This window comes from Bison bison, unplaced genomic scaffold, assembly GCF_000754665.1.
Source record: "Bison bison bison isolate TAMUID 2011002044 unplaced genomic scaffold, Bison_UMD1.0 scf7180017864307, whole genome shotgun sequence".
NCBI lineage: Eukaryota > Metazoa > Chordata > Mammalia > Artiodactyla > Bovidae > Bison > Bison bison.
In genome coordinates, this window is record NW_011494879.1 from 7107450 (window position 1) to 7131756 (window position 24307).

Genomic DNA, 24307 nt, shown 5'->3' on the forward strand with positions numbered 1-24307 from the left:
GGCCCTGACTGATGGGCGTGTCTCTGCAGGCTCGGCACCATGTGGCGAGTCCTCGGCCGGACCCTCGCAGGTGGAGCGGGCCCGGTCCCCACCATCCTGTGGCCCCTCGGAGGAGGCCAGGGCCCCTGGAGAGAGACAGAGGCTCCGGGCAGCGGGGGGGCCACCGTCAGTCATCAGCAGGCACAGCCCGGGGCTGACCCCACAGCCGGATCCCAGCCTCAAGAGCGGCCAGCGCGTCCAGGTGTCGGCCCCGTCGGCGTCCTCCTCGGGCTCGGCCTCCTCACCGGCACTGCCCGCCGCCGGCCCACTCGTCCTGCAGGCCTCCCAGTGCTCCATGACCAAGGCCTGCCGGCAGCCGCCCGTGGTCTTCCTGCCCAAGCTGGTGTACGACATGGTCACGTCCACGGATGGCAGCGGCCTGCCCAAGGCCGCCTCGCTCCTGCCCTCGCACTCGGTCATGTGGGCCAGCTCCTTCCGGCCCCTGCTCAGCAAGACCATGACGTCCACGGAGCAGTCACTCTACTACCGCCAGTGGACGGTGCCCCGGCCCGGCCACATGGACTATGGCAACCGTGCCGAGGGCCGCGTGGACGGCTTCCACCCACGCCGGCTCCTGCTCAGCGGGCCCCCCCAGGTGGGTGCTGCCCCGTGCGCCCGGGCTCTCTGGGAGGGTGGGGGGCTTGTGTGCACACCCAGAGACTGGTTTGGGGCTGAGAGCATCCCAGAGCATCCCTTATTCGCGTTTTCCGTCCCCCAGGCAGCATCTCTCGTGGCCCTAAGGGGGCGGGTAGAGGGACCACCTGCTGCCCATGGCAGGGTGTCCTCCGTCCTCCAACCCCAGTTTCCTCTTTTGAGTGATGTGGAGCTGGAGGGATTCTCTGCGGGTCCTTCTTGCTCATTCAGATTATGGTTCTGCCTTTCCCACGTTACTCCATTTGGTCCTCACGGCCAGTCAGGGCGGTTCCCCCTCACTCTGACAATGGAAGCTGACCCCTGTTTCTGTCCTGCAAGATTTTGGTGAAACAACAGGGAGGCAGGAGGCCTGTCTCCACCCCCCAGCTTACTGTATTTTTCTGACAACGAAAGACGGTTTCACCTGTCATCATGGCGGGAACCTGGGTGTGAATGTCAGGGGTCGCGAGCCTGTGATGAGGATGCATGAGGTTCGTATGGGGTCTTGGGAGAGGGGCTCAGCCACACAGAGCTGGGGTGAAGGGTGGGCCCTGCAGGGAACTGCCTGGGGCTGGAGTCAAACTAAAACATCACCTACCTCCCTGGGCCAGTTCCAGCTCTCTCTTTGCCTCAGGGTCCTCATCTGAGAATGAGGAAGCTAACAGCTGTGTCACAAGAACAGGAGCTGACCCCTAGAAAGCACTGTGATTGTCCCCGTCATTGTCACTGTCCCCGTTCAAGACATGTTTCCTTTTCACTCTCATGTTCCTTCCTTCATCAGGTACCTATCCCAAGAAACACAAACCCACAAAAATATGTATTAAAGTGCTCAGTTTTGTATTAGTAATTTATAGTAGTTAAATAAACTGGAAACACCTTGAGTTCCGTTGGTCAAGCTTGATTGAATATACTTGGGCACAGGGGTATCATGCAATTTAGCCACAGAAAATTTGAGCTAGATCTTTATATACTGACACTGAAAGTTCTCTAAGATATCTCCACTTTAAAGATCAAGTTGCAGAATAATATATGCATAGGGTCACATTAGTTACACAGAAAAACCAGTGTGTGTATGTGTCTGCATGTGTGAAAATACCTTCAAAAATCCCTGACAGGAGAGCTGTCAGGGGAGGGGGCTGGAATCTGTGACTATTCTACTTTATTATTGGGCTTCCCTGGTGGCTCAGACAGTAAAGAGTCTGCCTGCCATGTGGGAGACCTGAGTTCGATCCCTGGGTTGGGAAGATGCCCTGGAGAAGAAAATGACAACCCACTCCAGTATTCTTGCCTGGAAAATCTCATGGACGAAGGACCCTGGCAGCCTACAGTCCATAAGGTCGCAAAGAGTCAGACGTGACTGAGCGACTTCACTGCTCTTTTATTGATCTGTATTTCTTGCACTTTTAGATAAGCATATAGTACGTTGTGTAATTTTTTAAAAAGGGGAAATAAAATGTTTGTTATAAAGGAATCCTGGTTTTTCCATACCCTCATCTTACTGAATGTTATCAGTCTTTAAAATTTTTGCATTTTTGATAGGGGAAAATTATTTTGTATATTATAGTTTTATTAGTAAGGGTGAATATATTTTAATATCTTTATTGGTCACTGGTATATCTTTTACAATGACTTTCTGGTTTTGTCTCATTTATTTTTCCTTTAGTCCATTTGACTTTTTTTTCTTTTGCTTTGTTCTTTTAGAGTATAAGTTTTAATCCTTTGTGAATTATATGCACTCGAATATTTTCTCTAAAGCTCCCCCTGGTTGTATTTCATATTTTCATTTTGGAAGTTAGTTATTTCCATTCATCAGCATCTGTTGAATCCTTCCTATGAACCAGGCATTAAGCTGAGAACTTGGAGAGCACATTCTTAGGATGCCAAGGTGGGCAGGAGAGGAGGCTAGCCCCCAGGTCCCCTTGTAGCCAGCTGTGACGTCAGTGCACTAAGACCAATAGTATACTGGCCTAGTGCTGGCTTGACGGGGGTGGGGACCCATTAATACAAGAAGAGAAGGAAGTCCTGAACTTAGGAGGAGACAGGTATGATGCCAACCTCTCACATCTCCCACAATGAATTTTGTTATCCCGCTACAGATACATCCATTAACATAAGATCACAATTTGCAATTGAGCAAGACTTTTAAGGCATTATTAAAATGTCAGTTCATTTTTTTTTTCTGAAGTAACATTTTGTTCAGCTTGTGATGGAGTCCTAGTTCTAACAGCTTAAACAGTGTGGCCAATTAAAATCTGGAAAGACATTTGCAATGATTGATAAGCAGGTGGGTCTTCTGGGAGTTCATCTGTCTGCCTGTGCCATGTTTCTTCGGCCACATTTTCCCTCAAAGGTTTTGCATCGCCCCCAGCCCTCATTTTAAGTGGGCAAGATGGTTAAGATCGATGGATGAGTGGAGGCAAGTCAGGTGCTCAGCCAGCGCCTGCACTAGGCATGGACATACTGATGGTTGGCTCCCACTTCGCTGTCCCTGCAGATCGGGAAGACGGGTGCCTACCTGCAGTTCCTCAGCATTTTGTCCAGAATGCTCATTCGGCTGACGGAAGTGGATGTTTACGATGAGGAAGAGATCAACATCAGTGAGTTCCCTGTTGATGACCCCGGGGCTTGAATGATCTTCATCAGTTTCTCAAGTGACATTGCTTGTGTCTTTTACTTTCAAGATGGAATTCTTAGGTTAATGATCTGACTCCTCCCAAGGGCTTTGGACGGTTTTTATCTTTCCCTTGTAGTCATTTTGCTCAATCCTAGAGTAGAGCCTAGGAGGCCTTGGGGAAGATAAAATTACGATACTAAAAAAACCGCTCTTTACTGAGTACCTTCCAAATGTCAACCACTGTGCCAGATATTTTACATAATTTACCACATTCACTTCCTCTACCACACCGCGAGACAGATATTGGTAATCCATTTTTCTGCTAAGTAACATGTTCAGGAGCCAGCTCAGGGGTAGCAGAACTGGAACCATATTAGATTCGGTTGCTGCCTCTAGGGAGTTTCCCAGGTGGCTCAGTGAGTCAAGAATCCACCTGCCAGTGCTGGAGACACGGGTTCAATCTCTGGGTTGGAAAGATCCCCTGGAGTAGGAAGTGGCAACCCACTCTGGTATTCTTGCCTGGAGAATCCTATGGACAGAGGAGCCTGGTGGGCTACAATCCGTGGGGTCTCAGAGCTGGACACGACTGAAGCAACTGAGCATGTGTGCATGCTGCCTCTAAAAAGTGGAATTGTCCATCAGATGAGAATTCCCTTTCAGACTGCTGAGCACATAGGTCAGCATCTTGGGGCAAAATGAAAAATACGTGATATGTGGGGAATAGGCTTTTCTCCTCATTCCCAGAGTGGAGTTTATCCGGATTAAAGGAAGACTGTCTTTGAACATGTTTCATGCTCATGTCGAGCACCTCCTCCATCTCCTCTTCTAGCGCCGCTCCAGTGGCTCTGAAACAGCCTACTGAATGAACCTGTTGGGAATGAAGATTTGTGTAAGGAGTCCGTATTATAGAGAAGGGGCCCCAGGAGGCTGCACTGGCATCTAGGAGCACTCCTATTGTGTATGTTTAAGGTGCACAACTGGATGATTTGACACACTTTGTGGAATAATCACCACAGTCACCTCACACAGTGGCCATGTTCATTGCAGCATCATTCACAATTACCAAAATGTAGCAACTGTATGGTGTCCATTGAAGGATAAACGCCCGCCAGCAGTTGAGTGGATAAAGAAGGGGTATATATGCGCAATGTAGTCAGCCTTGACAAAGAAGGAAGTCCTGCCCTTTGCACACACAGAACTTCTTTACATACTCTTAACTATGTTTGCATTTTGACTGGGAGAAAATTTAGAACCCAGGAAGCCCGTCTAGCCCTTAATCTTTCCTTTGAAGGAAAAAGGAACCGTATCTACACTCATCTGCACTCTGACTTTTCCACCGTTTCCCCCACAATTTGGACCCGTATTGCAGATGAAAGTCAGTGGGTCTGCTGAGTTTCTGTCTCACGTTTTGTTGGATTTACCAATGATAAAGAGGATTTGCCTGAAGTGTGTTAAACTTCACAGCCTTATTTTCCCAAATAGTCTCCTATTGCTTTGGGTTTCTCTTTGGCAAAATGTACATAGTTCCCCTTTTACAGGATGTTGTGAAGATTAAATGATGTTACACATATGAAGCACTGAGCATCTATTAAATATATAATAAGCATTCCTCTTCCTCTTCTTTTTTTTCTCTTATGGACACTTAGGATATATATATATATGAGCTTCCCTGGTGGCTCAGATGGTAAAGCATCGGCCTACAATGCAGGAGACCTGGGTTCGATCCCTGGGTTGGGAAGATCTCCTGGAGAAGGAAATGGCAACCCACTCCAGTATTCTTGCCTGGAGAATCCCACAGACAGAGGAGCATGGTAGGCTACAGTCCGTGGGGTCTCAAAGAGTCGGACACGACTGAGTGACTTAGTATATGGACACATATAGCTATATGGACATAGTATTACATATCAGTTCTGTTTAGTCACTCGGTCGTGTCTGACTCTTTGCGACCCCATGGACTGCAGCACACCAGGCCTCCCTGTCCATCACCAACTCCTGGAGTTTACCCAAACTCATGTCCATTGAGTCAGTGATGCCATCCAACCATCCCATCCTCTGTCGTCCCCTTCTCCTCCTGCCCCCAATCTTTCCCAGCATCAGGGTCTTTTCCAATGAGTCAGTTCTTCTCATCAGGTGGCCAAAGTATTGGAGTTTCAACTTCAACATCAGTCTTTCCAATGAAGACCCAGGACCCATCTCCTTTAGGACAGACTGGTTGGATCTCTTTGCAGTCCAAGGGACTCTCAACAGTCTTCTCCAACACCGCAGTTCAAAAGCATCAATTCCTTGGCGCTCGGCTTTCTTTATAGTCCAACTCTCGCATCCATACATGACCACTGGAAAAACCATAGCCTTGACTAGACAAACCTTTGTTGACAAAGTAATGTCTGTGCTTTTTAATATGCTATCTAGGTTGGTCATAACTTTCCTTCCAAGGAGTAAGCGTCTTTTCATTTCATGGCTGCAGTCACCATCTGCAGTAATTTTGGAGCTCCCCAAAATAAAGTCTGACACTGTTTCCACTGTTTCCCCATCTATTTGCCATGAAGTGATGGGACCGGATGCCATGATCTTAGTTTTCTGAATGTTGAGCTGTAAGCCAACTTTTTCACTGTCCACTTTCACTTTCATCAAGAGGCTCTTTACTTGTTCTTCACTTTCTGCCATAAGGGTGGTGTCATCTGCATATCTGAGGTTATTGATATTTCTCCCGGCAATCTTGATTCCAGCTTGTGCTTCTTCCAGCCCAGCGTTTCTCATGATGTACTTTGCATATAAATTAAATAAGCAGGGTGACAATATACAGCCATGACGTACTCCTTTTCCATTTGGAACCAGTCTGTTGTTCCATGTCCAGTTCTAACTGTTGCTTCCTGACCTGCATACAGATTTCTCAAGAGGCAGGTCAGGTAGTCTGGTATTCCCATCTCTTTCAGAATTTTCCAGTTTATTGTGACCCACACAAAGACTTTGGCATAGTCAGTAAAGCAGAAATAGATGTTTTTCTGGAACTCTTGCTTTTTCGATGATCCAGCGGATGTTGGCAATTTGATCTCTGGTTCCTCTGCCTTTTCTAAAACCAGCTTGAACATCAGGAAGTTCATGGTTCACGTATTGCTGAAGCCTGGCTTGGAGAATTTTGAGCATTACTTTACTAGTGTGTGAGATGAGTGCAAGTGTGTGGTAGTTTGAGCATTCTTTGGCATTGCCTTTCTTTGGGATTGGAATGAAAACTGACCTTTTCCAGTCCTGTGGCCACTGCTGAGTTTTCCAAATTTGCTGGCATATTGAGTGCAGCACTTTCAGTATCATGTGTATAAAATGTCATATACATAAAATCAATGTATTCCATAATTTGGGGTTGGACCAACTAGGATTTTTTACCTTTTTGCTAGCAAGCATTTAATGAGCACTGTAGACTGCACGGATTACAATGTACAATGATACATGGCAAATGTGAAGACATAGGTTGAGCCAGGAGTTGTGTTGGCATTCAGAAAGGGGAAGCCAGTGGATCTGAGCATTTATAAGCGTTTTCCTGGAGGTGCAGTGATAGGAGTTGGGCCTTACTGGCTGGGTAGCATTTAGGTATAAGAGCAAAAGAGAGAACTGCGTTGGTTTCTGCTGGTGCTGGCAACCAGTGTGGTGTATTTGAGGGACAGAGCCAGGGAAATCACAGAGCACACAGGTTACATGTATTGGGAGGAGTATAAGTTAGTGGAAGTCAGAAGAGCAAGCCTATCCCATAGGAAACCCAGCATGAGGCTCTTCCTCTGGATAGAGATAGATCTGAATGCACGTTCTTGCTGAATTAGAAGAATCCTGAAAATGGAACATGTACCTGGGCGTTTGAGATCCTGTAGTAACTTGTCGACTCAGCATCAGTTCCACTCCAACCATCACCCTTGTGCATGTTTGAAATAAATCTTTCTCACATCCCATTTTGTCACATATCTGTGTTTCTCCCGATCCTGTAGACCTCAGAGAAGATTCGGATTGGCATTACCTCCAGCTCAGTGACCCCTGGCCGGACCTGGAGCTGTTCAAGAAGTTGCCTTTTGACTATATTATTCATGACCCGAAGTATGAGGATGCCAGTCTGATCTGCTCACACCATCAGAGTGTAAAGAGTGAAGGTCAGATTTGTCAAACTCTTGCTTCCACCTTCTTCCAGAGTATGTGGGAATAGCTTCTTAAAGGGATGAGCTAAATCTTGCTAGTGATGAGTGAACTGGCGGTGCCTGTTAGAGCAGTGAGGTCACCACCTCTCTGGACAGGAAACGCTCTTCGACTCCATGAGGGAAGACTCACTGCTCCATTAGTGCAGAAAAATGTGAGGATGCTGTTGATGGCTTTTCATGATTGGAATACTCTGAAGATTCTTGTTAACCGAAGAAAAAGATGTATGTTTTTCTATGAATTTGGGTTGTTACAACAAAACGCATCTATTTCCCATCCTTCCCTCGGTCTCTCGTTTTCTCGCTCCTTCTTTGGGGACCACTAATTTTCACAGTATTATGACCCTGACGGGTTTCAGGGTCACTGGTGACAAACATCGGATGTGAGTGGCCAGTGAGATTATAAGCACTGACCGGGAAAGTTCAGTGAATGCAGTGTGAGAGGAAGATACCAGTCTCCTTGTTGATTCCATCATTTTATCTTCATTGAGCTCAGAGCAGATGCCGTTCACTGGAGCCTCCTTCATGCTTCACGTAGACCTTCTCGAATGGAGGTTGAGTGTTAAAATCTTAATTTTGCTAAGTCGGTTTGAAATCCTAGAGGTGATTGTGTGCTTTGCAGCATTTGCATGTTAAGTCAGCGATCGATTTACATTGTCACGGATCGAATCCTTGAATAGGTTTATAAAACATCCGTAGCAGGATGAGTGAGACGCCATGTGACTGTAGCGTCTAGTTTATCCCACTGAGACTCTGTCCTTTCTGGCCAGTGGAGTCCGCGTGGGGCGGACAGGTGAGAGGCGATCCCGGGAAGCCCTGTTACAGTGTTTCGTTGCCAACAAGCGGGAGCAGAGGGTATTGGTTGGGCCTCCTGGGATTAACGCTGGGATTTCGTGCAGACAGAGGGACGCACCGGAAGCCGGAGGACCTGTACGTGCGACGCCAGACGGCAAGGATGAGGCTGTCCAAGTTCGCAGCGTACAACACGTACCATCACTGCGAGCAGTGCCACCAGTACATGGGCTTCCACCCCCGCTACCAGGTAGGACGGAGCCCCCAGGCAGCCCCTCGGGTGGACTCCAGCGGGCACTTCCATGGCTCTCGGCTACATGTTTCACCGTGGCTAGCACCTCGGTCTCCTTCTTCTCGTTATGTTTGCATCCTGGAGTCAGGAGGTGGAAAGTTCTGGAAGAAGCCCCTTTGTCCTGAATCCTCCATTCCCTTCAATCATCTCTGAAATAATTATTGACACTACCGAACAGTGATTCCCCTGGGGTGACATGTGTATTAGTGGCAGAGTTAACCGGCTATCAGTGTCTTACTTTTCTTTACATCTTAGCAATCTCTAGTTAGTTCAGTGCAGTGGATACTTCCTGAGTGCTTGTTATGTACTGGACACAGACTCAGAAGTGAAGAAAACCCCAGACTTGAGGCTCACAGTCTAGGGATGGACAGGTGCACATAAACAGAACTTTGGAGCAGGCTAAAGCTGGCAGGAAAGCGCTATGGTTGACGTGTAGACATTATGAGGTTTAAGAGAGAAATTTGCATTTACTGAGCATCTACTACGTACCGGGCTATGTACTAGGCACTTTTTATATACCAGTACTTCCCAATTTTTAATGTGATAGAAAATGATACTTGTCCTGGACCCTGGGTAGATGGATAAGACTGCTCCCAGGGCTCTGGCTGAAGCAGTTTATGTTTAAGTGACACCTGTGATCCATTTATTCAAGGGGCACTTGGTTAGGAAACTGTACTGTTGAGTTTCTTCTTTAATTCTCATTAAAACCCCACAAGCCTATAGCATTATCCCCATTTAATAAATGAAGATATGATACTAGGTAGGGAGCAGGGGAGAAGGTTCTGAAGGATCAGTAAGAGTTTGCCAGGGAGCCAAGGTGGACAGAAGAGGGGGGGAAGGAGCGAATGGCAAGTGCAATAGCAGGGAGACGAGGGGTGTCTAGGGGACTCAGAAGTGGCTTTAGTGGGTGTTGATGGAGCTTAGAGTGAAGGCTGGTCCCGGGACAGGAGGCTGGGTGGGTGGGCACAGAGAGACCACAGAGTCATCTGTGCTGTGGGAAGGAATGGGGCCTTTGCAGTGAGAACTCTTAGTTGAGGCCTGATGAGGGCAAGGCTACCTTGGGAGGGGGTATTTCCTTCTTCTTATTTTTTAATTTTTCTATTTTTTAAATTGATTTTTTCAGTCGATGAACACTTGATAAGAAAATGAACAATTTTTCCAGTTTTTTGAGATATAATTGACAGATAACATTGTGTAAGTTTAATGTAGACGACATAATGATTTGATAAATGTATATATTGCTAAATGATCAGCACAATAAGTTGAGTTAATTAACACCCATCAGTTTTGAATAGTCTCTTACTAGTCCGTGGAGGGGCTTCCCTGGTAGTTCAGCTGATAAAGAATCTGCCTGCAATTCAGGAGACCCTGGTTCAATTCCTGGGTCAGGAAGATCCCCTGGAGAAGGGAAAGGCCACCCACTCCAGTATTCCTGGGTTTCCCTAGTGGCTCAGACAGTAAAAGAATCTGCCTGCAGTATGGAAGACCTGGGTTCAATCTCCAGGTTGGGAAGATCCCCTGGAGGAGGGCATGGCAACCCACTCCAGTATTCTTGCCTGGAGAATCCCTATGGACAGAGGAGCCTGGTGAACTGCAGTCCATGGGGTCGCAAAGAGTTGGACACAACTGAGCGACTAAGCACAGCCTTGTGGAGGTTTGTGGGGGCCTGTGGGCTGGTTCTCTAGAAACAGATGGAGGGTAGGATTTTACACTGAATTTCTTCTCATTTCAGATGCAGGCAAGGAAAGAGGAGTCAGGGGCAGCTGGAGCTGATGGGAGACAGACAGCTGTGCAACACCCAGGGGTGCAGGACAGTTCTACCAGTCCGTAGCTGCCCCAGAAAGGCCTGAAGATGACAAGGGCTCCAGCTCCCTGTCTGTCCCCTTTGCAGAGGGAAACAGCAGCTGGTGGCTTTAATTTTCCCAAATCTTCCTGGCCTTGAGCTTAGCTGCTACTGAAGTAGCACCTGTCTCCTCTAAGCACAGATTTTTTTTCAAATGATGCAATTGTACTCTAGACAAAATTAAAAAATACATATGAGTATTTTTCAAAGGATTAAAAATGATCAGAAATCCTATTTGCTGCAGATAAACCCGCCTAACATTTCTTCCCTTGGAGATGAAGTTTTTCTTTCAAGGCAGAGAAGAATATAAGTGAAAACATTTTCTTGATCTTGAAATGTGAAGAATGCAGAGACTGGAAGGTTCAGTGCCTGGTCGCTTCAGGGTCTGCAGTGAATGAGTAGATGGAGCCTGGAGGAGAAGGAGGAGGGGGGCAGGTCTGAGCTCCAGCCCCCGGGGCCAGCCTCTCTGTAGGCGGGTTGGGTCTGGGGCCACACTTGCAAGGGTGTGAAAATCAGGTCCCCTGAGGACACAGGGGCACATGCTGACTCTCTGCTGACAGATCACTGCTTCTGCTGTTTGATTCTTTCTCCTCATTGCTCAAGGCTCCCCTGGGAGGCTGTCTTAGGAAATTCCTCGGTTATGTCCCTCTTTGCTCCCTCCCCTGGTCAGATTCTGTTTCTCCCTCATCTTGGCTCTCGAAGCAGAGCCACAGTCCGTCAGATGTCACAGCCAGCGTGTCCTGGCCCGTGTCAGCCCTGCCCTGGCCCCCGTGGCCCCCCGGAGGGCATGGGACAGACTAGCTGTGCATCTGCAGGGGCAGCTGAAGGGAGAGGGGTCGCTAAGGCCCTGCTGTGGACGCCAGAGCCGAGGCCTGGAGGAGGCATACCTCTGGCCTGGGCTTAGCCGGGCTGGGAGGTCACACCAGGAGCAGTGTGGGCACGGTGACTGGGTAACAGGAGGACTCTTTAGACAAAGTGGCTGGAGGTGAGGCTAGACTTAGGGATAGGAGTGAGCCCAAGACCTCTGGATGTCCGCCATGGGAGTGAGGACCTAGGATTATTCATTGGTTCCAGAGTCTGGATGTGGTGCGTGAGACGGACATGCACAAGTTTACACAGTTATTGTCTTCTACTGTTACACAGATCAGCTGTCATGGGAAAATAATCTTTGTTGAAATTAAAAATGTGACCTGGAGCATGAAGGCTTTGGTGCCCCAGCATGCCTCTGGGTCCAATCCAGAGTCCAGAAGGTCTGGGTGGCTACAGAGGCATCCCCTGGGTACCTAGGGGTCAGCACCAGGATGGGAGCCTCTGACCAATCAGGTGTGGCCTCGGGTACACACTCACAGGTGTCCATGCTATGAACTGGCATCAGCTGGGGCAGCGGTGGCAGTAGCTTCTGTGTGGTCATGGCTGCAGCAGGCCTGGGTTCTTCCGGGAGGTCAGGCCAGACTCTGATGACAAGCTCTGTCCTTTCCCCCTCGCACCCCAGCTCTATGAGTCCACCCTGCACGCCTTTGCCTTCTCTTACTCCATGCTAGGAGAGGAAATCCAGCTCCACTTCATCATCCCCAAGTCCAAGGAGCACCACTTTGTCTTCAGCCAACCCGGAGGCCAGCTGGAGAGCATGCGACTGCCCCTCGTCACAGACAAGGTACCGGCCCTGCGGCCCTGGGGCTCAGCCTTGCAGACCCAGGGGCTGTTATCAAGCAATGAAAACCTTTGTGAAGTGGTAGCGCAGTCCTTTGTTAGAGGGTGACAGAGGCTTTATTAGCTCCTTTACTCCGTTTTCTAGATGGTTCCCATCAGAACTGGTTAGGAGCACCAGCTCAGTGGCAAGTGCTTTGAGAAATCAAGAAGGAATAGAAGACCTAGCTTGGTTGTTGAGAAAAGAGTGAAAGAAAACACAGTTGTTTATATAGAAGATTCACAACCTGAGTGAATGAGAAGCTAGGCTGTATGGCTCAGAAGTGGAGGGATTTAAGTCACACAGGAATAACGTTCACTCAACGTGTATTAGGCGCCAATAGGTGAGGGTCATGGATTTGGGTCGCTGATATAAGCCCATTAGTTTTGCTCACCTTACACACCATTCTCAAACAAGCATTTATTTCGCTTTGTATTCTGTGCACCGGCGGTTTGAGCTCGGTTCTGCTGGGTGCTTATCCTGGTTGCCATCCCTTGTGTTTGAAGTGCGTTACCAGGTTGGACTCTGGTGGCCTCAGTGGGACGCCCGTGTCTGCTCCTGTGGCCTCTCCTTGTCCAGCAGGCTAGCCCGGGCTTCTCCCTCGGGGCAGGGGGTAGGGGGGTTTCTGAGAGAGAACAGAATGCCTCTGGAAGCCAGGCTCGGAACTGGCACGCCACCATCTGTAAAAGCAAGTCCCAAGGCTCAGCCAGATGCAAGGCATGCAGAAACAGGCACCATCTTCTGATGGAGGAGGCTGCAGAGTCACATCTCGGAGGGAGGGCAGTCTTAGTAGCCAGGCTGACAAACGCTTGACGTCTCTGTGCCCATGCTCTCCAGAGTCACGAATACATAAAGAGCCCGACGTTCACTCCCACAACTGGCCGTCACGAGCATGGACTCTTTAACCTGTACCACGCGATGGATGGTGCCAGCCACCTGCATGTGTTGGTTGTCAAGGAGTATGAGATGGCGATTTATAAGAAGTACTGGCCCAACCATATCATGCTGGTCCTTCCCAGCATCTTCAACAGCGCTGGAGTTGGTAGGCCTTCATTTTTTTCCAAATTTGTTGCAAAGTTAAATTCAAGACACATTGACTTCATAGGAAATCCACTGAGAAATGTTTTTCTAGACCGAACACCTGTTTCCCCTTAGTCCCCTCCAACAGGTGTGTGCATATGAATTACATTCATTCTGTAATCACTGCTGTCCCACCACTGCACCAAGACCACCTACACTGTGTGTGTGCTCTTCTGAATGTTGTGTGTGTGTGTGTGTGCCCAGTGGCTTCAGTCGTGTTCCACTTTTTGTGACCCCATGGACTGTAGCCCTCAGGTTCCTCTGTCCATGGGATTTTCCAGGCATGCCTACTGGAGTGGGTCACCATGCCCTCCTCCAGGGGATCTTCCTGACCCAAGGGGTGAACCTGAATCTCCTACGTCTCCTGCATTGCAGGTGGATTCTTTACCAGTGAGCCACTGGGGACGCCCCTGAATGTTCTTAATCAGTTCAGTTCAGTCGCTCATTTGAGTCCGACTCTTTGCGACCATATGGACTGCAGCACGCCAGGCCTCCCTGTCCATCACCAGCTCCCGGAGTCTACTCAAACTCATGTCCATTGAGTTGGTGATGCCATCCAACCATTTTATCCTCTGTTGTCCCCTTCTCCTCCTGCCTTCAATCTTTCCCAGCATCAGGGTCTTTTCAAATGAGTCAGCTCTTCGCATCAGGTGGCCAAAGTACTGGAGTTTCAGCTTCAGCATCATTCCTTCCAAAGAAATCCCAGGGCTGATCTTCAGAATGGACTGGTTGGATCTCCTTGCAGTCCAAGGGACTCTCAAGAGTCTTCTCCAACACCACAGTTCAAAAGCATCAATTCTTTGGTGCTCAGCCTTCTTCACAGTCCAACTCTCACATCCATACATGACTACAGGAAAAACCATAGCCTTGACTAGACAAACCTTTGTTAGCAAAGTAATGTCTCTGCTTTTTAATATACTGTCTAGGTTGGTCATAACTTTCCTTTCAAGGAGTAAGTGTCTTTTAATTTCATGGCTGCAGTCACCATCCGCAGTGACTATGCTGCTGCTGCTGCTTAGTCGCTTCAGTCATGTCCAACTCTGTGCAACCCCATAGACGGCAGCCCACCAGGCTTCCCCGTCCCTGGGATTCTCCAGGCAAGAACACTGGAGTGGGTTGCCATTTCCTTCTCCAACACATGAAAGTAAAAAGTGAAAGTAAAGTCGCTCAGTCGTGTCTGACTCTTATCGACCCCATGGACTACAGCCTACCAGGCTCCTCCGTCCATGAGATTTTCCAGGCAAGAGTACCGGAGTAGGGTGCCATTGCCTTCTCCGGCAGTGACTATGGAGCCCCCCAAAATAAAGTCTGTCACTGTTTCCACAGTTTCCCCATCTATTTGCCATGAAGTGATGGGACTGGATGACATGATCTTAGTTTTCTGAATGTTGAGCTTTAAGCCAACTTTTTCGCTCTCCTCTTTCACTTTCATCAAGAGGCTCTTTAGTTGTTCTTCACTTTCTGCCATAAGGGTGGTGTCATCTGCATATCTGAGGTTATTGATATTTCTCCTGGCAATCTTGATTCCAGCTTGTGCTTCTTCCAGCCCAGCATTGCTCATGATGTACTCTGCATATAAGTTAAATAAGCAGGGTGACAGTATACAGCCTTGATGTACTCCTTTTCCTATTTGGAGCTAGTCTGTTGTTCCATGTCCAGTTCTAACTGTTGCTTCCTGACCTGCATACAGGTTTCTCAAGAGGCAGGTCAGGTGGTCTGGTATTCCCATCTCTTTCAGAATTTTCCACAGTGCTAGACCCTAATTTCACTAACTGCAGGTTTTCTGGGATAACCTGTCACTTGAATTCTTTGGTGATAGACCCCTTAAAACACGCCCTACTCAATAAAATTTCTGTGAATGGAGACTTGAGAGAGTCTTCTAGGGGTTGACTGAAAAAAAAAAAAGCACAATGAGAGAATTGTGAGTAAGGTTTTACTGGGGGCAGAATGAGGACCAGAACCTGGGAGACAGCCTCTCAGATAGCTCTGAGGAACTACTCCCAGGAGATGAGGGGAGAGGTCGGTGTGTATGTGAGGGAAGGGGGTTAACTGCCATCAGGCACACATATCAGCAGAAGGATGGTGCTGGTCATGGACAGCAGGTGTCTCCATTAAGGATTTTCGTGCTTTTTTAGATAGGAGACAGTGCAGGAAACCGGGCTTATAAAATCTTCTCCTGAAAAATATCTCACGATCTGAAGGCCTGTTCTGCTGGTTTGTCCTAGAGCACAGAGTACCTCATTCTGCACCCTGAACTGCTTGCGGGGTGTGTTGAAGGTATGCAGTGGCCACTAGTGACCTCATCCTTGTAGAGGCAGATGGTGAGAGATGGTTTTTGTCTGCATAGAATCAAAAGACCTTTCTCTTTCACCTTTCTGGCTTTTAAAGCTATTTTGATTTGTTGACAATTCTTTTTTTCTTCAGTGCTCAGTTATCAGTTTATTCATGGTCTCAGCTGTTAGAAAAGCAAAGATAAATAGACAGATGTGTGCACAAATGGGAGGGGAGTGTTTTCTGACCTCGAATTTCCTCTTCCGAGTCAACAGCCTATAGCGAGTGGATAAGGACTGCAGAGAAGAGGAGGTAGGGCTGGGGCCTGGGTGGGCTTTCATCAAATTCTTGTTCTTAGCGGGGCTTTGTCCTGGGTGGGGGTGGGCACTTGGACTGACCCGAGTCGGGGTCATCTGCTCATTTCAGGTGCCGCCCACTTCCTGATCAAGGAGCTGTCTTACCACAACCTGGAGCTGGAGCGGAACCGTCAGGAGGAGCTGGGAATCAAGCCCCAGGACATCTGGCCTTTCATTGTGATTTCTGATGACTCCTGCGTGATGTGGAATGTGGTGGACGTCGACAGTGGTGGGGAGAGAAGCAGGTGAGAGCCCCTTTCCCAACGGCACCCCAGTAACACAAGGGAGCAGGTGCTCTGCCCAGTGGGGGATTCTTGTCCATCCTTTGAGGACCCCAGAGGGCGCCTCCTCTTCGAAGATGTGGTGTGCAGTGGACAGAACCCTATCTGGGGTGGGCTCACCCGCCAAGCCTTTGAGTTTTTAATTGAAAACATTTTACTGAGGCACAGTAGAGACAGAAAATAATGCAACATAAATTCAGTATAAAATATTTAAAAAAAAGTGTCATACATATCCAGGTATTTTCGCAAACAGAACACACCCACTTAACAAACTCCCTGATGAAGAAATGGACCATCACCATCACCGATGTGCCCTCCCCCACACCTTCTAGAACCTTCTCCCTGCCCCAGCCTCCTCCTGACATGAAGCTGCATTTTTATTTGCTGTGTGACATTCGGGAAACAACTCTTTCTGGGGCAGCTTTCAAAGGGGCACTTGCCCTTGTCCTAGAGGTTTGTTATGAGGATTAGGTAAACCGTGAATTGTGTGCCTGGAGGGGGGTGATGGAGCGCCAGGAGGTAGAAAAGGCTCAGTAGGTAGAGCTGCATCTGAGCATCATTGGGAAGATACCCCTGTGTGGTTTTTTGGTACAAGTATTTCAACTTAGCCTTTTATCTTTGGCTTATTTGAGAAACAACTTGAATGCTTGGCTTTTTTTTTTTTTTTTTTTTTTTTTTTGAGAGATGATGTAAGGTTAGTTCTTCTCTTTTGTGTTAGTGAGTCCTAAGTCCTAATGTAACAACTTCCATCCTCACCACTGTTCTTCTAGGAAAAAAATGTGTTCGGTCTGATAGAGCTCACAGACATGACAACAGCAAGCCACCATGCTTTCAGTGTTTTCACTGTCAGCCTTCCGAGGGCGAGAGCTTGGCTGAGCACAGTGATGAGGAAGAGAACTAAGCTTTTTCCCTCTGCTTTTCTGAATTTCATTCTGAAGCAGAATGTTCAAGTCCTGGTGTGTCAGAGCTGGCTGAGGCCTTAGGGAGCTTAGCAGAAGCCCCTCGGCTGGGGAAAAGGAAGCTGAGATGCAGAGAAGTTGAGCCACTTACTGGGTCTCTCACACACAGAACTCTTGTTGCCTGGGCTACCAGCCCCGGGGTTACTCCCTTCAGCTGCCCTCCCTGTTCGTCAGGTGGCCCTCACTGTCTTTCCAGACCTCAGTCGCCATCAGGGTGGGGTGGGAGGTGCTTACACATAGCCTCCTTCCCTCCCCCTAACCTCCTTGGAATTGCCACCAGAAACGCGAGGTGGCATGGCATGCTGCAGAGAATGTGGGCTCTGGAGACAGACAACACCCTTCCAGCCAAGCTCTGTTGAGTAACACTGGCCAAGTCAGCCACAGCCTCCTTTTCTTCATCTGTGAAATGGGGATGATGGTTCTATGTGACAAGATTGCTGCGAGGATCAGTGATAGTGAATTCGAAGTGCCTGGTGGCTGTGATGGGTTCTGGGCGCAGCAGCCCGCCCGGCATGTTCAGGGGAAAGCAGCGGCCTGGCCAGCCCAGTCTGCATGCCAACCTGGGGATGTCTGTCTCCCTCCTTCGAGCAGAGAATTTTCCTGGTCGGAGAGAAACGTGTCCTTGAAGCACATCATGCAGCACATCGAGGCATCCCCCAACATCACCCACTACGCCCTGATTGGCATGCGGAAGTGGTCCAGCAAGACTGGGAGCCACGAGGTGCGAGAGCCCTTCTCCCGCTGCCATGTGCATGACTTCATCGTCTTGAACGTGGACTTGACCCAGAACGTGCAGTACAACCAGAACCGGTGAGCCCCGCCCGACCACGGCCATCAGCTCAGCCCGCGGTCCCAGGGCCCTTTGTCCAGCCACGTCCATCAGCTCAGCCCATGGTCAGGGCCCTTTGTCCAACCACGTCCATCAGCTCAGCCCATGGTCAGGGCCCTTTGTCCAGCCACGTCCATCAGCTCAGCCCGCGGTCCCAGGGCCCTCTGCAAGGTGCAGCCTTACTCCTGGAGGGCCCTTGCTCCTTCCTGGCCCTGCAGGGCCTTCCTACCCATGGCACTGGCCTGGCCCCTTGCTTTCAGTCCTCATGGATTTTTCTTTTTTTTTTTTAGTATTTTTGTTGCATAATTTTAGGGGAGATTTGCATAAGACCATTCAGCTTCCTTCACCAGTTCACATGGTACCTTATTTAATGACTTCCGTTCTTCTAAGTGGTATTTCTCTTGCTTTTCTGGCTCCTTCTGTGAACACATTACTTTCTAGGAGCTTGAGCGCTGAAGGAAATGATAATTTCCTTGTGTCCCTCTCTCTGGATCTAGCCGCAGAAGTGCTCATGTCTCAAGAAGAATCCAGTCGCTAATGTTAGCGAGCCCTCTACCTGCCAGAGAGTGGGCACATCCCCAAGAGTGCCTACAGAGGAGTGTCTGTTTTGGAGCAGACTGACCTGCTAGGAATGTGGGCTCTGCCGTTTGTCAGCTTTGACATTTAGGCAGATGACTCGCCATCTCTGAGTCTTGATTTCCTTCTGTAACAGTGGCTCATATATTTACTCTGGGAGACCAGTTGTCTTCTTTCTAACACGTAGATGAAGTGGCATTTGTTAAGTCCCCTTCACGGTACCTGGCATGGAGTGCCAAGCTCAGTCATGTCCGACTCTTTGTGACCCTATGGACTGTAGCCTACCAGGCTCCTCTGTCCATGGGATTTTCCAGGCAAGAATACTGGAATGGGTTGCCATTTCCTTCTCCAGAGGATCTTCCCAACCCGGGGATCGAATCCCAGTCTCCCACATTGCAGGCAGACACTATACCATCTGAGCCGCCAGGGAAACAATAAATGTACTCTGGGAGGTCAGTTGCTTTTTAACACATAGATGAAGTGACGTCTGCTAAGTCCCCTTCAGGGTGCCTGGCGTGGCGTGCATGATCCACACGCGACAGAGCTTCTGTGGTAAAAGCCTGAGTACACCCTGCCTTCCTGGTGCAGGCGCATCACAGCTTGTTTCCTTCTTGGTTTGCCTCCTGTGCCTCCCAGGGGAAGGTCTTTGGGGGCAGGAATGAGCTTGCTCATCTTCCCAGATACGGGGGTGTCTGGTGGCGGCGTGACCGTGAGCTAACTGAAGGCCGACCCGCCCCCCTCCTCTGTTCCCGCCAGGTTCATGTGTGACGACGTGGACTTCAACCTGCGGGTGCACAGCGCCGGCCTCCTGCTCTGCCGGTTCAACCGCTTCAGCGTGATGAAGAAGCAGATCTCGGTGGGCGGGCACAGGTCCTTCCACATCACGTCCAAGGTGGGTGCGGCCGTGTGCCCGGAGAGAGCTGCTGCCCGTGGTGGGAAAGCTGGTGGGGAGGCCACCCGGGCACCTCTGAGTCAGTGGGGTGGGCTTGACGGCTAGGAAGTGCTAGTGAAGGTTTCCTGCTGGGAGCCCTGAGAAGGGAAAGACTCCATTGAGTTTCCCTTATCGTCTCCAGTTGTGTGTGTGTGTGTGTGTGTGTCTCCCTGCCACGTGCGCACCACCAGCCTTCCAGTGTGCCCTTGCCCTCACCTCCCACCCCCACCCCACGCTCTCTCTCTGCGTGATTTCTTGAGCACATCTCCATCAGTGTCTTTGCTGCTCACTTGTCTGGCTTTTCTGCTGGGCAGAGCCCTTGGGGGTCAGATGTGGTACCGTGCTCTTCTTAGGGTCCCCGGGACAGCGCCTGCTAAATACTGCCTGAATGGGACTGACAGGCTAGCTTGATGGGTGTGCCATCTGCCCCAGAGACAGCCTCCAGGTGGGGGGAGACATGTCCTCGGTGATCTGTATCCTCCAGGAACCCGTAGGGTGCTGGCACACCCCTGCCTTGAAGGTCCCTTTGATCCATGGAGGAGAGTGGCAGAGATAAGCTGAAGAAGTAGGAGAACCCATTGAAAGGTGTCCATCAGAGGACTTGAGTAGTCTTATGTATGTGCACAGTCTGTTCGGCTCCAGCCTGGGAAATACGTTGGTGATGGAGTAAGAGATTGTGTGCTCAGAGGGCTGGGCTGTCGAGAGGAAGACCAGTGGGACTGGACAGGAGACAGAGAGGATCTGGAGGTCAGGGGGAAGGCTGACCCTTCCCAGGAGCTGACATCTCGGAATCTGGCGGAACACTGGGTCCTTGGGTTCTCTTTATTTTTTTCTAGACAAGACAGCCAGGTCTCTGCATGGAGTGGTCATTGTCTATAGTCGCTCATGCCGTGGTCAGTTTTCACACATCCCACTTTAGTTAAGCCACATTTTCCTTAATGGAGAGCTAGACCATGGACATATATGTTCTCCCATCACGGTTGCACACAGCCATCCACGACGGGAACGCCCACCCGGGGTCCCCGGGAGTGGCTGACGCCCGCCCGTCCCCACGCAGGTGTCGGACAGCCCCATGGCCGTCGTGCCCGCCCAGTACATCTGCGCCCCCGACAGCAAGCACACGTTCCTTGCGGCCCCCGCGCAGCTCCTCCTGGAGAAGTTCCTCCAGCACCACAGCCACCGGTTCTTCCCGCTGTCCCTGAAGAATCTCGGCCACCCCGTGCTGTCCGTGGACTGCTACCTGAACCTGGGGTCTCAGGTAACCATCCGAGGGGGGCCCTGTCGAGTCCCTCAATCAGAAAAGTCCCTCAACATGGGAGCTAGAACCCAGAACTTGGAATTATAGCCCCCCAACTGTGTCAGCTCTGGCCTGGCCCCCGCTTTACAATCGATAAGATAAAGGTTGAAAGAATTGAAATGGTGTGCCCCCATATCAAGAGGCTTCCCTGGTGGCTCAGTGGTAAAGAACCTGCCTGCCAGTGCAGGCACAGGAGAAGCAGGTTTGATCCCTGGGCCGGGAAGATGCCCTGGAGGAGGGCATGGCAACCCACCCCAGTATTCTTGCCTGGAGAATCCCGTGGACAGAGGAAGCTGGCGGGCTACAGTCCATGGGGTCGAAAAGAGTCGGATACAACTGAACCGACTTAGCACACACACCCTGATACAGATAGTTAGGAATCAAACTTACTACTAATGCCAGAACGTCTCTGATTCTCAAATGAGGTAATGAATAGATATATCTGGGTAAGTCTCGGAGTTGATGTTTAGAACATAACATTTGGAAATGACATTGAATGCTGTGTTTGGTCCTCCAAGCCTGAGCTGGACCTGGCAGTTAGTGTGTGTTAGATGCAAAGCTGTAGCACAGTGCTGTGGGGTGTTTCATGGAAAATGACCTTTCTCATGGATTCCATTTTTCCCCCCCCAGATCTCTGTGTGTTATGTGAGCTCCAGGCCCCACTCTTTAAACATCAGCTGCTCTGACTTCGTGTTCAGTGGACTCCTGCTGTACCTCTGTGACTCTTTCGTGGGAGCTAGCTTTTTGAAAAAGTTTCATTTTCTGAAAGGTAACTTCTTGTGCTCTTATGGTGGACCTTGACTTGAATGGCTGTCATCACTGGCACCTCTGTGGAGGTGAACCTGGTCCTCATCCTTTTTGGCAACAAGTAAACTGAGACTCAGGCCTCCCTGGTGGCTCAGTGAAAGAATCTGCCTGCCAGTACAGGAGACATGGGTTTGATCCCTGAGTTGGGAAGATCCCTTGGAGGAGGACATGGCAACCCACTTCAGTATTCTTGCCTGGAGAATCCCATGGACAGAGGAGCCTGGTGGGCTAGAGTCCACGGGGTCACAAAGAGTCAGACACGACTGAGCGACTAAACAAGAACAGCAAAACTGAGACTCAGGGCTTGTGACTTCCCCGGCTCTCCAGGGAGGCACAAGAAAGCTGGGGTGGGATCCCAGGATGGCTCTTCCCCTCTACCTGTTTGCACAGAGATAAGACACATCCCCTTTCTTCCCAGTGACCAGCAGATATTTTCAACTTTTCTGTAGCTTTTCAGGCCAGGCTGTTAGCCTAAGCATGCAGACCTCCTAGACATTTTTCTTCTTGGTGGATGAGTTCTTCTTTGCCCTGGGCTGCGTGCATCTTTACTTTCCTTCTCATCTTTCTCCCTCTATAGGTGTTTTCATGCTGGAGTGGTTGAGAGTGGGAAACGTTCATTCAGTATGACTTAAAAACACTATTTCCAATCCAGCTGGCATCCCTAATTGATCTTCACTTTTTATTGGTTGGCCGTGACGCCCACCTTCCTCTCTGCGAGGTGTTGAGTGAGCATTGGGGTTGCATAAGCTTTGGGGAAATAGTGGTTTCCGCAACATTCTGTGCTCCTGGGAAACATCTTGTCTAATAGAAAGATAGGGTGTGGAGATAGAGGGGTAGATGGTATGAACACCCATGATTATTGATGTGTGCTAGGGTTCGAGAGGAAGGAGAATTCACATTGCCAGGCAGGAGGAGAGGCAGGAGGCGCATGGGGCCTGGGCGGGCAGCCGACTGCGATGGGTGAAGAGGGCAGGGTTAGGCTGCGGGGCGGGGTGTTTCCCACCAGGGCTGGACCTGAGGATGCTGGTTTGTAATCCTAAGAGTCTTTCTCCTTCTCCCTGTCTGCTCAACTTCTTTGCCGTCATTTCTTGGTTCCACGTTGTCTCATCTGCCAGACCTGCCAAGTCACACGCTCATCCGTCATCTGGCTAAGATGGCGAAGCAGCCCCTGGAAACAGGCGCTCGCTTGGACATCTGGCCCTTCCCTTCCAAAAGCAGCATCGTCTTTTGTTCTGGCAAACGGCAGCCGGGCGGGAGCTTTCCTGCGCAGAAACTCCCCTGTTCCGTTCACACACCTCTGCCGTTGTCCACACAGGTGCCACCTTGTGTGTGATCTGTCAGGACCGCAACTCGCTCCGCCAGACAGTCGTCCGCCTGGAGCTGGAAGACGAGTGGCAGTTTCGGCTGCGAGATGAATTCCAGACGGCCAACGCCAAGGAGGACCGGCCACTCTTCTTCCTGACCGGACGGCACATCTGAGGGTGGAGCCTGCCCAACCTCAGGCTGCTGAGGCTAAAGGAAGAATTAGAACCCCGGGGTGTCTGGACCGGGACAGGACCCAGTGGTGTTTGCTGCCACACCTTCATGGTAGGTGCCAGGGAACCATAGGTCCCAGAGATGCGTGGAGACTTACTGAGAGCCACAGGGACGAGTGGATGGTGAGCAAGAACTCCAACCCCAGACCCCTAGGTTCCGGGCCAGACCCCACCGCCCTGGCCTGTATCAAAGTCCATTTTATGAAGAACAAAGTTTTGCTTACTGTCACGACATCCATACGCTTCCACGGACACACTTGGACAAACTTGACTTTCCTCTTAGTTCTGAAGGATCCCTCTTGGATTATTTTGTAGAGATGCCAGCATTTCAGATGATGGATGTGGTGTTGGCTAAGTAGGTTTCCCTCTAACCTACTCCAGAACAATAGTCCAAAAGACCATTTTAACCATAAAGGCTGGACACAAGGAAAAACGAAGTAGGTTCACTTAATTATGAATTGTGTAAGGTTACTCTTTTAGAAACTAGCCCAAAGGCATCAAATTTAATAAAGTAAAACAAATAGTTTCACTTCAGAGCAAATACGATTCTATTAAAATAGTATAGGGTAAATACCCTACCTCTTAGAAAGGGCAAAAGTGAAAAGAAACTTTTTTTTAAAAAACTACAGGGCTTGCAGGAAGGAAATTAGGGTTGCAGAGATTGACCTTGAGAAACAGAGTTTGCCTTACAAAGGAAAGAGAGCCAAACGTCTTTCTTGAAACACACAATGAAAACAACCAAAGCGATAGGGAAAGTAGCTGATAAGAACTAGACTTCTGACTCTAATTTATTGAAGCTCAGTTTTTAATCTCCTTGAATTGCTCGTCTTCTCTTCTGAATGTTTGGTCCTTGTCCAGAGAGGAAGGGGACAGACAAGGTCACGGTTGTACTGTGATACCCGTACTCTGCCTTGCCTGCCGGAATACATTTTAAACCAGCATGTTAGGGTGCCCCCTAGAGGCTGGGCCCAGGGCCAGGTGCTTTCACTATCTTGCTTACCCTTTCCAGCAGCCTTGTGCTGTGGCATCTTTCTTCCCGTTTGAAAGGTGAGCCAGTTGAGATGGAAACAGTGCATCGCCCCAGGATCACACAGCTGCAGACTCCGGGGAAGAAGAGAAGCAGAGCAGACTCCGGGGTCCGTCTCCCCAGCCCACCACACTGTTTGTGGAGTGGCCCGTAACCAGAGGAAAAGTTGAAAGGTCCTCAGAAATGAATCAGCAGAATGCATTCTTGTCCATCCATCTTAGACGTTTATAAGCACTCTAATGGATACTAATCCGAGAAGGAATTATGTTCAAAGATGATGCCA

At 49.6% G+C, this 24307-nt stretch overlaps 1 protein-coding gene across 1 annotated transcript in view; it reads left to right on the forward strand.

The window, feature by feature from the left end:
• Positions 1-22941, forward strand: part of GREB1 (growth regulation by estrogen in breast cancer 1) — an 82120-nt gene extending 59179 nt beyond the window's left edge. The window contains exons 22-33 of the mRNA XM_010852079.1: positions 30-634; positions 3167-3269; positions 7261-7419; positions 8361-8503; positions 11881-12042; positions 12913-13117; positions 15853-16027; positions 17614-17832; positions 19184-19319; positions 20416-20616; positions 21286-21424; positions 22778-22941. Coding sequence (XP_010850381.1) covers positions 30-634; positions 3167-3269; positions 7261-7419; positions 8361-8503; positions 11881-12042; positions 12913-13117; positions 15853-16027; positions 17614-17832; positions 19184-19319; positions 20416-20616; positions 21286-21424; positions 22778-22941 — 2411 coding nt within the window. The remainder of the gene's footprint in view (positions 1-29; positions 635-3166; positions 3270-7260; positions 7420-8360; positions 8504-11880; positions 12043-12912; positions 13118-15852; positions 16028-17613; positions 17833-19183; positions 19320-20415; positions 20617-21285; positions 21425-22777) is intronic.
• Positions 22942-24307: the final 1366 nt, after the last annotated feature.